The sequence below is a fragment of the Dysidea avara genome, chromosome 5 (assembly GCF_963678975.1).
Source record: "Dysidea avara chromosome 5, odDysAvar1.4, whole genome shotgun sequence".
NCBI lineage: Eukaryota > Metazoa > Porifera > Demospongiae > Dictyoceratida > Dysideidae > Dysidea > Dysidea avara.
The window spans coordinates 3,828,963-3,844,316 of record NC_089276.1 but is presented as its reverse complement, the minus strand read 5'-3'; the positions used below and the strand labels follow the sequence as shown (position 1 = coordinate 3,844,316).

General features: G+C 39.4%; 1 protein-coding gene across 1 annotated transcript in view; it reads right to left on the bottom strand.

The window, feature by feature from the left end:
* Positions 1-15,354, bottom strand: part of LOC136255725 (receptor-type tyrosine-protein phosphatase S-like) — a 58,210-nt gene that overhangs the window by 15,171 nt on the left and 27,685 nt on the right. The window contains exons 13-21 of the mRNA XM_066048560.1: positions 8,730-9,044; positions 5,673-5,990; positions 3,891-4,066; positions 3,685-3,841; positions 2,559-2,873; positions 2,351-2,496; positions 1,021-1,162; positions 804-973; positions 625-751 (exon numbers count right to left, since the gene is read on the bottom strand). Coding sequence (XP_065904632.1) covers positions 625-751; positions 804-973; positions 1,021-1,162; positions 2,351-2,496; positions 2,559-2,873; positions 3,685-3,841; positions 3,891-4,066; positions 5,673-5,990; positions 8,730-9,044 — 1,866 coding nt within the window. The remainder of the gene's footprint in view (positions 1-624; positions 752-803; positions 974-1,020; positions 1,163-2,350; positions 2,497-2,558; positions 2,874-3,684; positions 3,842-3,890; positions 4,067-5,672; positions 5,991-8,729; positions 9,045-15,354) is intronic.

Below are 15,354 nucleotides of genomic sequence, written 5' to 3'. Positions count from 1 at the left end.
CCACTAGTATATCTGCAGGTATAGACAACCTCCCTTGTTTCACAACTTTCAGCTGTTCCCTTGTTTCCCTGCTTTTTTGTTCTTCGATCTCTAATCCAGCTTAAAATTCCTAATTTTTCCTTCTACTTGTATACTTTAAATTGATAACAAAGTTTACTGGAGATCATACTTTCCCACAATTCAATATTGGCTATACTAGTGCTATGGGCTTGATTTTTTTTTACTCTTAGATACCTTTTGGTGTACCGCAGCATGTGCAATAAATATGGACTTACCTTTTTAGTCCTTCTTTTGCTTATAATACATAAAGGTATCAATTTACACTTCAATGGCTTTCTATCACATAAGATATTGTCTGTCATTAACTCTAGGACAGTTTTAGCCTTTATGTATTGTGTTATATGAAACAATTGCCTTGTTTATTAGCAATTAGTATAGGGGTGTAATTTTCATCATATGTCTGGTGTCTACTAACAATGAATTATGTTACAAAGGAAGTTAGAAAAAACCAAGTATAATGAATTCAATAAAACAATCAGCTGAAGCCCAAACTTGAGTTCACAAATTTGCACTTCAGGTGATATTCAAACCCATGATCCCCAATAACTTATAAAAATCTTATACCTGCTTCACTTGATCTACCAGACATCATATTACTAGGACCACTTGTTCCTCCTCCATTAGTAGCAAAGATATTTGATACAGTTACTAACTGATAAGGATCCAGTCCAGTGATATCATATGATTGTGTCTGTAGTATAAGAAATAATACAACAATGCTTATATGAGATGTACAGACTTACTGATTCTCCATTGTAGTCAACAGTTACAGATGATTGGGAAACACCCTCAGCAGTATAGACAATAGTGTAACTGCTTAGCATTCCATTGAGTAGATCAGGTCTGGTCCACGTTACACGTACTGTACTAGTATTAATATTAGTGACTGAATTGATCACTATTGGACTAGGAGCTATAGAATAATCATATAAGTTACTGTACATTAACTAACTCCCTTACGTGCTTCAGCTGTAGTTACTACAACAGGAGGATCACTCATCGGACCATTGGCCACAGTGATAGCAAATATTGTACAAGAGTAATCAGTGAATGCACTAAGACCAGTAACTGTTCCCATTGTAGCAGAACCAGAGGTGGCATTCTATTAAATGAACACTACACATGAAGCATATGAAGTATAACTTCTCTGGAACATAGGAAATTCTTTTATTTCTGTAATAATCAGTTTCATCCTTGTTTAATTGATAAAAGTCATAATTGCTATTAAATTTTATCCCTAAAAATATTTCTTGGCTGTGGCCTTAATTTTATCATCCAGTACAGTTGTTGATGTTTGCTACTTCCAAAAAAACAAAAACAAAAGAAAAACAGGTGCCAGGACCACACAAAGTTATCAGTGCCTACCCTGAAAACCCGCAAGTTTTATGAAAATTATGCATTTTATTATTTGACAAGTTTGTAGTGTTAGCAAAACTCCAGGAAGAAGTAAAATCTATTAAAAATTATAGTGGAAAAATTGCCTAACAATAACAAACACCACTATCTAACTTATAAGTGTGTAGAATGTACTGGTGATGATCTTTCTTCTTTGTAACGCAGTTCTTTTAAAATCGCTCATCCATCTCTATATAAAGTGCCGCATCACGTGACCAAAATATTCAGCTCTAATTAAGGAACACTATGAAAGTTAAATCATTAAATTGGTTCACCAGAGAGGAAGATACAAGGCGATTTCTACAAGGTTAGTTTTGTTGTTGTGTAAATAGAATATTGTCTTTATTACAAGGCTATTTCTAATCAGCTTATCTTCACAGTAGTAGAAGCTATAGGTTTTAAATAAAGACTATTTTGTTCATCATTAGTAAGCAATTCTGTTGATATGCAATGATAAAATGTTACGTGAAACTAACTGTATTTCGTAATTCATTAATTATTTTGCAATACCACATTTTAGTTACTAAGGCCTGTAGTGTAATACTAACAACCCACAAACTAATTCTCTACACACAAAGCCTTGAGTCTGCTCTTTGTTTATGAAAGGGACATGCTTCTTTTGACTCAAAGAGAAATGCAATTTGAGGTAGCCTACAAGACCTGCATTGTTGTTTATCAGTCAGCTGTGATAAGAGTTCATAATAATTATTATAGTTAATATTACAAACTCTTGGTTGTGATGGTCAAAAAAGCCTGAAACAATCACTGCTTTGCAGTAAATACACACTGTTCATCAATTTTCCAAATACCAGGTAGTTCCCAGGTTGAGGTTTCATTACAATGACAATGTACAAATGAGTGATGGGAAAGCAGGTTATATGCATTGATCACTCACCCTATACATATCTGATTGATTACAGGTTATGATGTATTGTGTGACTATTCCATTAGCTTGACGATCAGTCAAACGAGTCCACTGGAATGTGATACTACTTGATGTTGTGGCAGTAGACATGAACCCCATAGGAGCTATACCAGGAGCTGTATACAGAAATAAATAGCTTCATTGACATTGTGTAGCTTGAGATAATCAGTGCACATACCTGTCTGATCAGTGGTAAAGTTCATTACCAACGTGTTAGTACTATCATTTGTATTAGTAGCTGTTATAACATAATAGTATGTAGTGAATGGTATTAATCCAGTAATGTCGACAGAGAACATGCCATTTATGACATTAGTATCATTGCTTCCTTGAACCAGTTCACTAGTACTCTGTAGCATCATCATGTCAGTACCATACTGTACTGTATAGTTCTCTTGATCAAACACAATAGTGGGTATCACCCATGAGATGTTGACTGAGTATGGTGTTGTGATGACTTCATTTAACATTGGAGGGAAGGGTGGTACCATTGCTATAGTATACACAAACAGTTATGAAGCACATTTCCACATAATAATACTATTAAGTTGAACATATACAAATGAGTGATGGGATAGCAGGTTATATACATATGTAATCAACACTTAGGGTACCAATGTCATGCCTATCGTTCTTGACTTCTGATTACTTTACGAATGTCACACAATCCCAACAGCAAAGTTACTGGCACTTGGTGCAACACAAGTGTGCTTAACCAACTTGCACAGTGAACACTAAACAGCGAGGAGTGCATCATGATTATTGATTATTATTGTTATGGTGGGAATGATATGATGAAGCTGCTAATGACATTAGAATGTGACTGCATTGGACATCACAAAAAGAAAGTAGGAGCCTGAACTAAGTAAAGCAAACACCTTGCATCTTTCACAAGTGCAAATGTATAAATACTTTAAAACAAGCATCAATGCATGTATGAATGAACAGTATCATACACATGGAAGGTGTATGCACCATAGGCGGTGGAAATAAGAGGAAAAGGCACCTTCACTTTTGTTGATAACAAAAGATCAAGATATTTTAATAGAGCAGTCAACCACTCTAATAGAACTATAATGTTTTACGGATATGCCGCCATTAGCACACTGGCATAGCATGACAACTACAATACAGATACAATGATTATAAACTTTCAGCTTTTTGTATATATATCCTATTTCCACTTTGCTTGCATTTAAGCATTCTTGTGGGTTCTGATGATTGCATATATTTTGTACTTGTGTTGCATAATTCTTTAGTTTATCACATACAAAGCAATAAAATGCTATATTATATCACTTTACCCATTAATACGACTAATGAAGGATTAGAATCATTCATAAACACATCATCTCCAGCTATAGTGAGAGTTACTTGACAAGTATACATGCCATTGTCCTGCATAGCATCTGTATCATTACCACTAATGTAAAATATTGATGACATAGTATCATTGGTTATCTGTAGTAATGATATGTCATAGCATATAATAGTACAGTATGGCACATACCATAATCCTATCATCAGACAGATCTATCACTTCTCCATTCCTCCACCATGTGAAGTCATAAACAGCTGAAATGATATCACTGACTATCACTGAAGCTGTGCACGTTAAGTTAATAGGATCACTTCCTATATCCCCAGTGATCATTACTGGGTTGAGAGTAGCCATTAAACCAGGATCTAAAATGAACATACATACATGACCAGCTGGTTGTAGTTTATAGAACATAGACGGGAACTTTCTCACATCTCATCTTGCATTTACTTTTAACATTCTCATGAATAGTACTTTTGCTAAATAGGCACACATATTTCCTTAGTTTACAAGTGAGAAACCTTAGGTCATTTACTTAATACCTTTACAACAATACATGTAACATTACAGTAGTGGAACCTCAGTTAACTGGACCCCACTTATTCGGATTCTCGGCTAACTGAACTACAGGAATGACTACTCTATTAGAGTATTGCATGTTCTATTAGGGTAGTTGAAAAAAAAATTCTTTATGCTATTTTAAGGTTATTTATACACAGTTTCAGAGATATGGACTTTTCAGACTTATGGACCACCCCTGGTCCCAAGGGGTTCGGATAACTGAGGTTCCAATGTGTTTAATTTACTAATTAAGTTAATAGGCTAATGTCCTCTTGTTATGTCCATATACAATTTCTGCCCAAAATTTGCTCAAATTAATTGGGCGTTAATCATGACAAGTTAGAGAATTCCGTTGATTTATTATGATTGGTAAAAAAATTGATCTTACAAGACACTTGGATTGGGTTTAGAAAGTTTGTAATTATGTCCTCTTGTAAAATTGATTGGTAGTCACTATAATTACAGCAGATCCTCAGTTATCCGACCCTCATTTATCTTAAGCTGGAAATGACTGTTCTATTAGAGTATTTTGTATACAGGTGTATGTTCTATTAGAGTATTTCAACAAAACTCTGTATATAAATGTATGGGCTTCAGTTATCCGAACAATTCACTTACCTGAACACTTTTACCATTGCCTGAGACCATTTAAGAACTGACGGTCCACTGTATGACCATTTATTGAGAATCTGAGAAGACTAACACCCCGTTCACACTACAATTCTAACCCGGGTAAAGCATGGCATGGCTCAATACAAATTGCAGTGTGAATCAATTAAGCCGTGCCGAACCGGGTCCAGCACAGCATGACTAGAAGAGGTGGGCTGGCACTGGTTGGAACGGGATAGGGTACAGTGTGAACGCATTCCAAACTGGCCAACTCAAATTAACAATATAATTTGCTTCTGTTGGCCACACAGCAAGTATATTCTATGCTCTAAAACTGTTCCTTCAAAATGGCTACGATGTACAGTAGTTCTGGTAGACTTTGTGACAGTTACGCATTGAACGACGCGTTACTATTCCTGGCAAATGGAGCACCCACTAGCTTAAACATGGCGTCTGTAACATAATACGACTTATTTTTAGCTGGTTCTATACTTCTTTGCTACAATTACAGTCCTTTTTTATTAAACGCCTAAATAATCAAAAGCTTGTGTGCTTGTCTTAGCTAATTATTATTCAGCACTTGCACTATCGAGCTCACGTCAGATGCAGTAGTGTGAACAAGTGCCAACCCGAGTTCAATAACCCAAGTTGAAAACACTCTGGCTAACCTAGGATAGTGTGAACGGAGTGTTAACTTTTGTGCGCAATACACTATAACCTCACAGCACTTGATGTACAAGTACTGACAGTACACAAGTATAGTGAGATACAAAAAAAGTCTCAGTTTTTATGTACACTTACTATTCACCACAACCATCACATCATCTGAATTATTAGTCTCATCAAAACCAGTTACCGATGCAGAACAATTGTATTGTCCACCATCACCATTGAGTAGTGGTGAGAATGTCACTGTCCTTGTGTACATTACCCCAACAATAGTCTGATCAGATATGGTGACTCGTAGTGAAGAAGATAATGAACTACCTCCAGTCCAACTGATCATCACAAGATCAGATGACACTCCACTAACTACTGTGACTGTACAAATTAGAGTATGTTCTTGTCCACTAACAGGTCCTACCAATGATTGTGTAATGTTTATCTCTGGTTGAGGGACTACAGAATAAAAAGTGTGCATATTAAAGATACACACACAAAAAAAAAAGCCATTTTCTAGACCTAAGTACTTAATTTGTAATCATGCATTTGTACACAGTTGAACACATGCTGGCTGTATTAACACCATTACCTGATGAACTTGTTAATAAAACATGATAAAAAGATCCTATGCATAATAGACTGAAAGAAACTTGCCTTGAAGTGCCGATTAGCCACTTGGAAACAATATCAAATGCTACAATTACAGTGCATAAACCTCTAAACACCATCTCAAAGCTTGATATTGTAAATACTAAGCAAATTACCAACTGAGCTAGAAGTCTCTACAATAATCTAGTAGCCCTTGTGATCATTATTGAGCTACAACTAATATAAGTCACGAAGGTAGTGGGTGCACCAATTTACTAGAATATTTACAAAACCAATAGTTGAGCTATAGCTCTGTAGGATGGTACTTGGCTATTTCTACACAGTTTAACTATAATTAATAATGAATGTACGCCTGCAAATACAAAGGTTAGGTATTAACTACTCCATTCAATAGTGAATGGGCGGCAGGGAACTAAGTGGCTGCATCTAAGATGCAGCTAAGAATACTTTCTCACTGAAGCCTGCTAAGTACAGAAGCAATGAAGAAATTAAACCTATATTATAACAATAGCCTCTACCACTTGCGAGTACATATGTGTTTTGTGAATATTCTAATAAGATTAGCACATGCATAACCTTAGTGACATATAAGTAAGAGCAATATCTGTAGTTGTAGCTTGGTATTGGTGTCTCCAACATCACAAGAGCTAGATAATGGTTAGACTATCGTTAAAAGACTGATTCTGGCTTAGTTTGTAGGACAATGAAAACTTTATGTAATACTACCAAGTTAAACGGACTTTTGAATTCATCAACCTCAAAACTACTAATGTGTGATCTAAAACAGTTTAGTAAGTTGCAGTAGGTAGCAAAGACACTTAGGTTGTAGAGTGTACAAATGCAAGAATAAATATACAGAGTAGATGCATATGATTTCACTGGTGTGTCGCACGTGTGGCAAAATGTGTGGAATTTGTAGAAGCAGGTTTTACATTTTAAATTGTTCTCTTGTTGTAGGCTAGTTAATAGATAAAGCATGTCTATTGCACTAACATACTAGAAAGGTGAGAGCATAGCTGGTCTGGTCTGTCTGGTTGGTTAGGTGGCAAAAATACCATCTACATAGGTACATACGTAGTATGTGTGTGCGCGTGTGTGTAACACCTTCACACCTCAGATCAAAAGAGCTGCCCAGGCTACATCTGGGCAGCGATTCTACATAGACGTTAAGACTAAAATCGATTGTGGGGATCTCACGTGATTAGTATGTACGATTTGGATTTTGCCATGAAAGTCACTCAGAGGACAGCATTTTGTTATTCTCACTATCATACGAGTTGAAAAATGTTGGGTTAAGTGGGCCTACTTTATTCTGCGGACTGGACTCACAGACTGGACTGGACTTGCAAATTGAGCTGGAAACCGATTTTCTAGAAGTAAACTAGCTCTTGCAATGCTGGAGAGACCCCTATCTTTGAGCTACACGTACGACTGCTGATAATCTCAGTTCTCTTGTTGATGAAACATGGCAAAAATAACTCATGCACTAATTAATTAGAAGACTATAGCCCAACTGCTGAACTGTATAGGTATACACTCACCATAGCTAGCACAACAGGACTATCTTTCACGGAGGGCAAACGCGGGTCATATCAAGTAGCTCATTAAGTTCAAGTTAGGTACGAACATTGTACCAGTTTGTTCATCAACAAGTATGGGCCATTCTCTCTTGGATTCGTCCCTAGTCCCAGTAGTCCTTCCATATTATGGTATAGTAACTAAGGCATTCACTGCATGCCTAGATCTGTGACGGTGTTCAAACTCTATGTTATATATAGACTACCCATGCTTGAGTGGACTACTTTTCCTAAAGCACCGGGAAAGCCCTGTAGCAGGGCCCTGTAGGCTGCCTCGATTATAACGTGACTGTTCACGTGATTCTCATCTGCTGTATTCAAACAAATTGGTACAATGTTTGTACCTAACTTGGAGATTATCAGCAGTCGCATGTGTAGCTCAAAGATAGGCAAATCTCCAGCACTGCAAAAGATAGTTTACTTCTAGAAAGCTGGTTTCCAGCTCAATCTGCAAGTCGAACGTCGAGTCGAGTCCAGCCCAGTCCGTGGAATAAAGTAGGCTGGTTAAGTGTGAGAACTAGTGCTATAGTTTATTTACCAATTGTTCTGAATACAGACCACACCCCCATCACAAAGTTACCACTCTGTATGAAGTATCCACTCTACAAGCAAGTTTACCTATCTAGGCCTTTAATAATAAATTCCATAAACGATTTAATAGGACTGATTACAACATTAAACTTGCATAACTGAAATTCTCCATATCTTCAGTGATTGCACTTGTATTGGTTTGGGTGATTGATTGCCCCGTGCAGACTGATACGGATGGGAAGTGTTATATATTAGTTGTAATACAGGGCATTTGGGCTTTTGCCTGATATGTATGCCTTCAGTCCTCAGGCTGTCGAGTATATGCATCAGGCATGTGTGCATGTGTGTATGTGTGTATTATGTATGCATGTGTGTATTATAATTATATGTATGCATGTGTGTATGTATGTGTGTGTCGTGTGTGTGTGTGTCGTATATGTAGGTACGTACGTACATACATGCATGAATGTATATTTACCTGTCACATCCAGTGAAACAGTGTCAATAGCCATTACTTGAGGTGTAGAGTTGATCACTACTTGACATTCATACTCAATACCCTCATCAGTTGTGTTCAATTGCGAGATGCTGTAAGTGTCTGTGTACACTAGTGAAGTGTCCATCATAGTTGATGATGTATCATTTGTCCTCATCACTTCTGTACCATCCCTTCTCCACACAATATCCACACTACTGGTGATACCTCTCACAGCAATTACATTACATGTTAGTGTTAATGGATCACCAACTGTCTGATTATCAGGGGCAGTGAGAGTCACAATAGGAGCAGGTACTAAAATGTAACATAACAAGATACACACCCCTACTCAAAGTGTTGCACATGTGACATGCATGTGACCATGCACCTACATGAATGTTTAGTGATACATGAGAGTTACATGTATGTGAGGTGCATGTAATCTACATGATCCAGTGACATGCATGTTATAGTAAGGATTTCATGTATGTGACATGCATACACAACTTCTGTATACTGACATACATGCTACATGTACGGTGACATGAGCACATCATGTGTGGTACAGTCGTGTTGCACATAGAATCCAATAATGAAACCTTAGAATTGCTGGATAGATAATAAATACATAATGAAAACTTTATATACAATGAGGAATAAGTTGAGTTAGTGGTATTGTGTATATGACTATCTAACATACTGTAACTGCACATAGGAGCTACCATGGACATGTAAATCTTAGGAAACTACATGTAACATGGTACATGCACCATAATTATTTTGAGTAGGAACATTGATGTGTCGTATGACCTATGAAGCCAGAGTGACATCAAAGTGTGTTTACAGTATGAATCTAAATACCATATAGTAAAAAACTTGGGTGGTAAAAAACTTTAACGAATTTGGCGAATAGCATTACAATCGCCAAAGTTTTATCTGCCAATTATTTTTAGCAATCACACAAACAGATTAGCCATGTTGAATGGATGGGTATCAAAGTAGCGTGACAGGTATCATTTTTTGACAGGTATCGTGGGTATTTCCAGGTGTTCCCTTTGATTGTCATGAGGTTCACTGTCCCACAAGAGTTCATGAAAATCCAAACATTGCTCTTGACATTACAAGAACCAGTGAACAATGCTTACACTTGGATGGTAGCTACCACTCGAACACAACATCGCTCTGTGCAAGCGATTAAAAGACTCACTAATTAATGGGTGTGGCAGCCGTTTCCATCGTGAGTCATCATCCCTCAATGAGAGGGTAAAGGCTCACGATAGAAACAGCTGTTATGTCAATGGCGAGTTGTTTAATCACTTGCATTCGCATGTAGAAATGTTGCATTCAAGTGGTACAGTACGTGGCAGCTAAAAAAATTCAGGTGAAGCCCATTTGCCAAAGTTTTTTTTGTCAAGTTCACAATAGTGGGTTTTCGCCAAACTTTTTACTATATGGTAAAGCACACCTAGCTCTTCGTTACCATTTATATATGGGATTCATTTTACAATGGAATCAAGTTGGATAGTTTTCCAAATAATCTGCAGGCATTCTCAAAGGTATTCTCAAAGGTCTAAGTGATCCAATATAATAATTGTTTAGCACACTTGACAAAAAGCCAAGCTTTATGTAGTCAAGTAAAATTTGGCAATGGATTGGAGGCTCATACATATATTATTGTTGTGCCATTTTTATCTGAATCTGATAATCTGAAGAGATATGAACATTTCATACATATCTAGACTGCTTATAAGGGATCATTCTCACTCTCTAAAGGCAGATTGACCATCATAGTTCAGACATTTTTTAGTGTTATTTACTAAATAAAAGTTAACAGAATATTATAAGACATAGGGGTAGTGGGGATGACAATGGGTCACATGCACCACTCATCAATTATTAGTACAGTACGCATACACATACCACATGTTGCGCTGGTGAAATTATGTATCGTATCCTTCACCATCAGGGAGAAATCAAGCTATCATGCTGAAAAAATCTCACTGAACTAATCCTCCAGCTACTCTGGATGTGATGCAAGTCAGCGTCACCCAGCTAATGCGATTGACAACAGAAGTATTACGCCTACACCTGGCCTCCAGACACTTCATGACTGGCACCAAGGCTGTGATGGCCCAATGGTTGCAAGACGCCATCCACGCAACACCTGTCTTGCAACAACAGAGTAATCCAGCACTCTAACCTCTCACCTGCCATCAGTCACTCAACAACTACCACTGTTTCTGCCGCCACCATCATCGCTGCCACAACTAACTGTAACAGGGCCATCGGTGAATTCATCAGCATCGCTGCCAGTACCATCATTGCTGCCCTCGTCTGTGCTGTGCTGACGCGGCCGATGCTGTGTTGACGCGACCAATTGCATCATTGCAGACTGCATCGTCACTGCCAACAACTGCCAATTTGACAGACCCTGCACAGTTATTCAACCAATTCTTGTGCCAGGCCACTGGCCAGTCAATGCCTCAGGCCTTATCTCCTGCTTCTATTGATGGCAACCAGCAAACTCAGTCCATTACTGCTCTGCAACCTGCCCACAACCTGCAGCTGCCCCAGCAGAGTGTATCAGTACAGCCTGCAGTTCAACAACCCACTACAGCACTACAACAACCTGCTACAGCCATCAATAACCAACAGTTCCCCAAACAGACAGCACCAATACAGCCCCACCCTCTACCAGTACAACCACTGCTATATCAGCAAGTCCAGCAACCAATCCAGCCACTCTTCAGCAACTACTGCCTCAGTATGCCATTCAGCAGCTCCCCGTACCTGTGCCAATTCAGCCACAACAACCGATAATTAAGGGTGAGTATGTTGACTTTGCTGTGCTACTTGATAAAACATCATTTGTTGATGCCACACATACCTCACATTCACAACACACAACACATCATGCCATACATAAGCCCGCACCCATCACATCTTTTTTCCATGTAGATGCAAGCATGGAACACTTATTTAATAGTACTGCTTTCCCACAACCCTGCACATGCATTGGAGCTGGTTGGGTACCAATGCATAACATCCGCCAGCCACACCTTTCCATTGAAGGCCTGGCTCAGATATGACAGGCAGTTTCGTACAATGGCTGCTTCCAACCCCTACCTTCGTTGGGATCAGCGCCATCAAGAATCGTGGTACGAAAACATGTCCAACCCCAACACTACACAACGATGGCCACGCCCTTACTGTGGGGCTAAAAACCAATACCCAGACAGCTACCCTCACTCGCCCTTTCGTGACAGCTCGCAACACTCTAGACCACCAAATCACAGAACATCTGGAGCTCCAATGTGCGGTGACTTTAACAACGGGCAGTGCACCAGAAATGCATGCACTTTTCAACACATCTGCCTTACATGCAAGAGTCATCATCCTCGCATTTCCTGTCCTGACAGGAGACCAGCCACCCTCAGGCCACAATGACCGCTCATTATTGAGTGTGACCAAGCCCCTTATAGACCATTGTTTACATTCAAGCAGATCATGCAACCAGGCATTCAACCTTTACTCCCCTCAGAGTACACCCATGCCTTTGGCACTGAAGCTTCAGAACACCCCTCGTGCACTGAAGCTTTAGCACACCCACACACTAAACTTCTACAACACAACCTGTGCAGTAAAGGTTTAGACAACTCACAAACCACTGCTTATACTAACCCTTTAGAACACACCTCATGCACTAAAGGGTTAGAACACTCATACACTCCTGACACCACAACTTTGGAGCATACCCCCTCAGAGCATTCTTGCACCACTGCCTTCCACACTGAAGCACCACACCCACCACTTAACGTATGCCCTAACACTCCAAACTTGTTGCATTTGCATGCAAAGTACCTGCCATGGCAATTGCAGCATCTCATCAGTGCATGTCACCTTAACTCAAAGTCCCACACACCAATTAACTTGCACGTTCTACAAAAAGAACTAATGCTTCACCCTGATCAAGCATTTGTGTGCACTTTAATTCACAACCTAGAGCATGGTTGTGACATTGGCTACACTGGACCACAATTTACACATTCCAGTAGCAACCTTCCTTCTTCATTCCAAAACCCTAACATACTCGATGCCAACATCACTGAAGAATGTAACATGGATCGTATGCTGGGTCCATTCCAGACCCTACCGCTTCCGAACTTCTGTTGCTCAGGACTGGGCTTGGTCCCTAAGCATGATGGTGGCTGGCGCGCAATTTACCATTTGTCTGTTCCATATGGATCCAGCATCAATGACTCCATAAATCCAGAGGATTATACACTTTCTTACTGCTCAGTTCATGCAATCATATCTGCCCTAGGTAAGGGCACTGTAATTGCAAAAATAGACCTTAACATTTCACCTTGTTCCAGTAAGACCAGAAGACTGGAACCTTCTAGGTATCCGATGGCAAGACCAATTCTGTATGGGGGTTACTATTCAGTGGACTGGACTACTGGACTGGAACACTGGACTGGACTACTGGACTGACATATTTTTGGTTTTTATACATTCTGAGGTTGGTTTTATTGAGTCTTGCTAGTAAGAACCCTTTGGGTACCTGCAGCCCACTTCTAAACACTGAAGACAAACAGTGGAATATGCGAAAACTGTCTCTTAATAATTTCGCTACTGTTCATTATGCCACTATACAACACTTATTCCTTACCTGGTGTGTAGTAATGCTGCAGGCAGTGCAGGGAACTGAATATGACAGCAATAGTTAACCAGCGATCAACTAGCCAGTAGAAAATCTTTCGAGATATTCTTGAGGAGCAAGCTAGTCTCGCCAGCATGGCCAGACCTCTCTAGTCAGTGCAGGGGCTTACCAATTAGAGGTTTTTCAGCATGGGCGCTTATAATCTTTATTTGATAAGCCCCTACACTGAAACAGCGAGACTAGTGAGAGCAAGACTAATGAGACTAGCTTGCTCCTCAAGCTTGCTCTAAGGATATATCTCGAAGGATATTGTCTACTGGCTAGTTGATTGCTGGTTAACTATTGCTGTCACATTCACTGGCGGAATTCCCTGCACTGCCTGCAGCATTACTACACACCAGGTAAGGAATAAGTGTTGTATAGTGGCATAATGAACAGTAGCGAAATTATTAAGAGTCAGTTTTCACATATTCCACTGTTTGGCTTCAGTGTTTAGAAGTGGGCTGCAGGTGCCCAAAGGGTTCTTACTAGCAAGACTCTGTAAATCCAACCATAGAATGTGCAAAAACCAAAAATATGTCAGTCCAGTAGTCCAGTCCAGTGTTCCAGTCCAGTAGTCCAGTCCACTGAATAGTGACGCCCCCTTTTCTATTTAATATTTAATCAGTTAACTGACACCATCCACTGGTCTCTCCAGCATAACCATGGTGTATGCCATGTACTCCATTATCTAGATGATTTCTTTACTGCTGGCTCGCCTGGTACAAAGGAATACTCACACAACCTGCAGCAATGCTCTCCTTATGTAACAATACTAATGCTCCTGTCAAGACTTCTAAGATTGAAGGCCCATCAACCCGACTCACGTTCCTGGGGATTGTTATTGACACTGAGAATATGACAGCCAGTATCTCACTGAAGCGAAAAGCTGACCTCATCTTATCAATACAATCACTCATGAAGAAGGATAAATGCACAAAAATCAACTTTTTGTCTATTGGAAAACTATCCTTTGCTTGCAAGGTAGTCCCAGCAGGCAAAATATTTCTCCGCCAGCTCATAGACCTTAGCTGCAAAGTGTCACGCATGCACCACTGCCTACGCCTATGCACAGATGCATACCTAGACCTAGATTGGTAGCTAGCCTTCCTCCCCACCTGGAATGGCACATGATATATCCTGGAAAGCACTTGGCCCATTTCTCTGTCTATGTCTCTGTTTACAGATGCATCAGGCAGCCTTGGCTGGGGGGCCTATTGGTCTGGACATTGGATTCAGTCATACTGGTCAGGTGACAAAGTAAACAGAGGCATAGTCTGGAAAGAACTATTTGCTATAGCTTCTGCAGTGAACACCTGGGACCACCATTGGCCTAGAATGAAGGTCTTGGCCCATTGCGATAATCAGGCTGTAGTAGAGATTTGGAAGAAAGACACCACTAACTGCCCTGAAGTCATGTTCTTTGTCCGTATGCTCTATTTTGTGCAGCCCAATATAACATACATGTAATTGTTACTCATATAGCTGACACAGATAACTGCATTGCTGATGTTCTCTCTTACTTTCAGGTCCACTGCTTCCACCAACTTGCTCTGAGAGCAGCCACCAACCCCCGATAAAATCCCATCCAAGTTTGTCAATTGCTAGATTTAATACACTACTATGGTTGAAAAGAAATCTATTGCTATCACTTTTGTACATCAAGAGTTCATCAAGAAGCAAGACAAACAGCAAATAATTATCATCATAACTTTTGAATAAAGCATTTACGGAACAATCCACACATTTCATTTGTTACACCCATCAAGAGAAGCTTAGTTTTTACACAGCAGTTAGTGGTAACAGACAAATTCACACAGAGTCACACAAGACAACTACAGTAACCTTCAGCACCCCGAGGGTTAATTACACTAAGTAATGATTACATCAATTTACTGAATATTAAGTATCAAAAATTTAGGG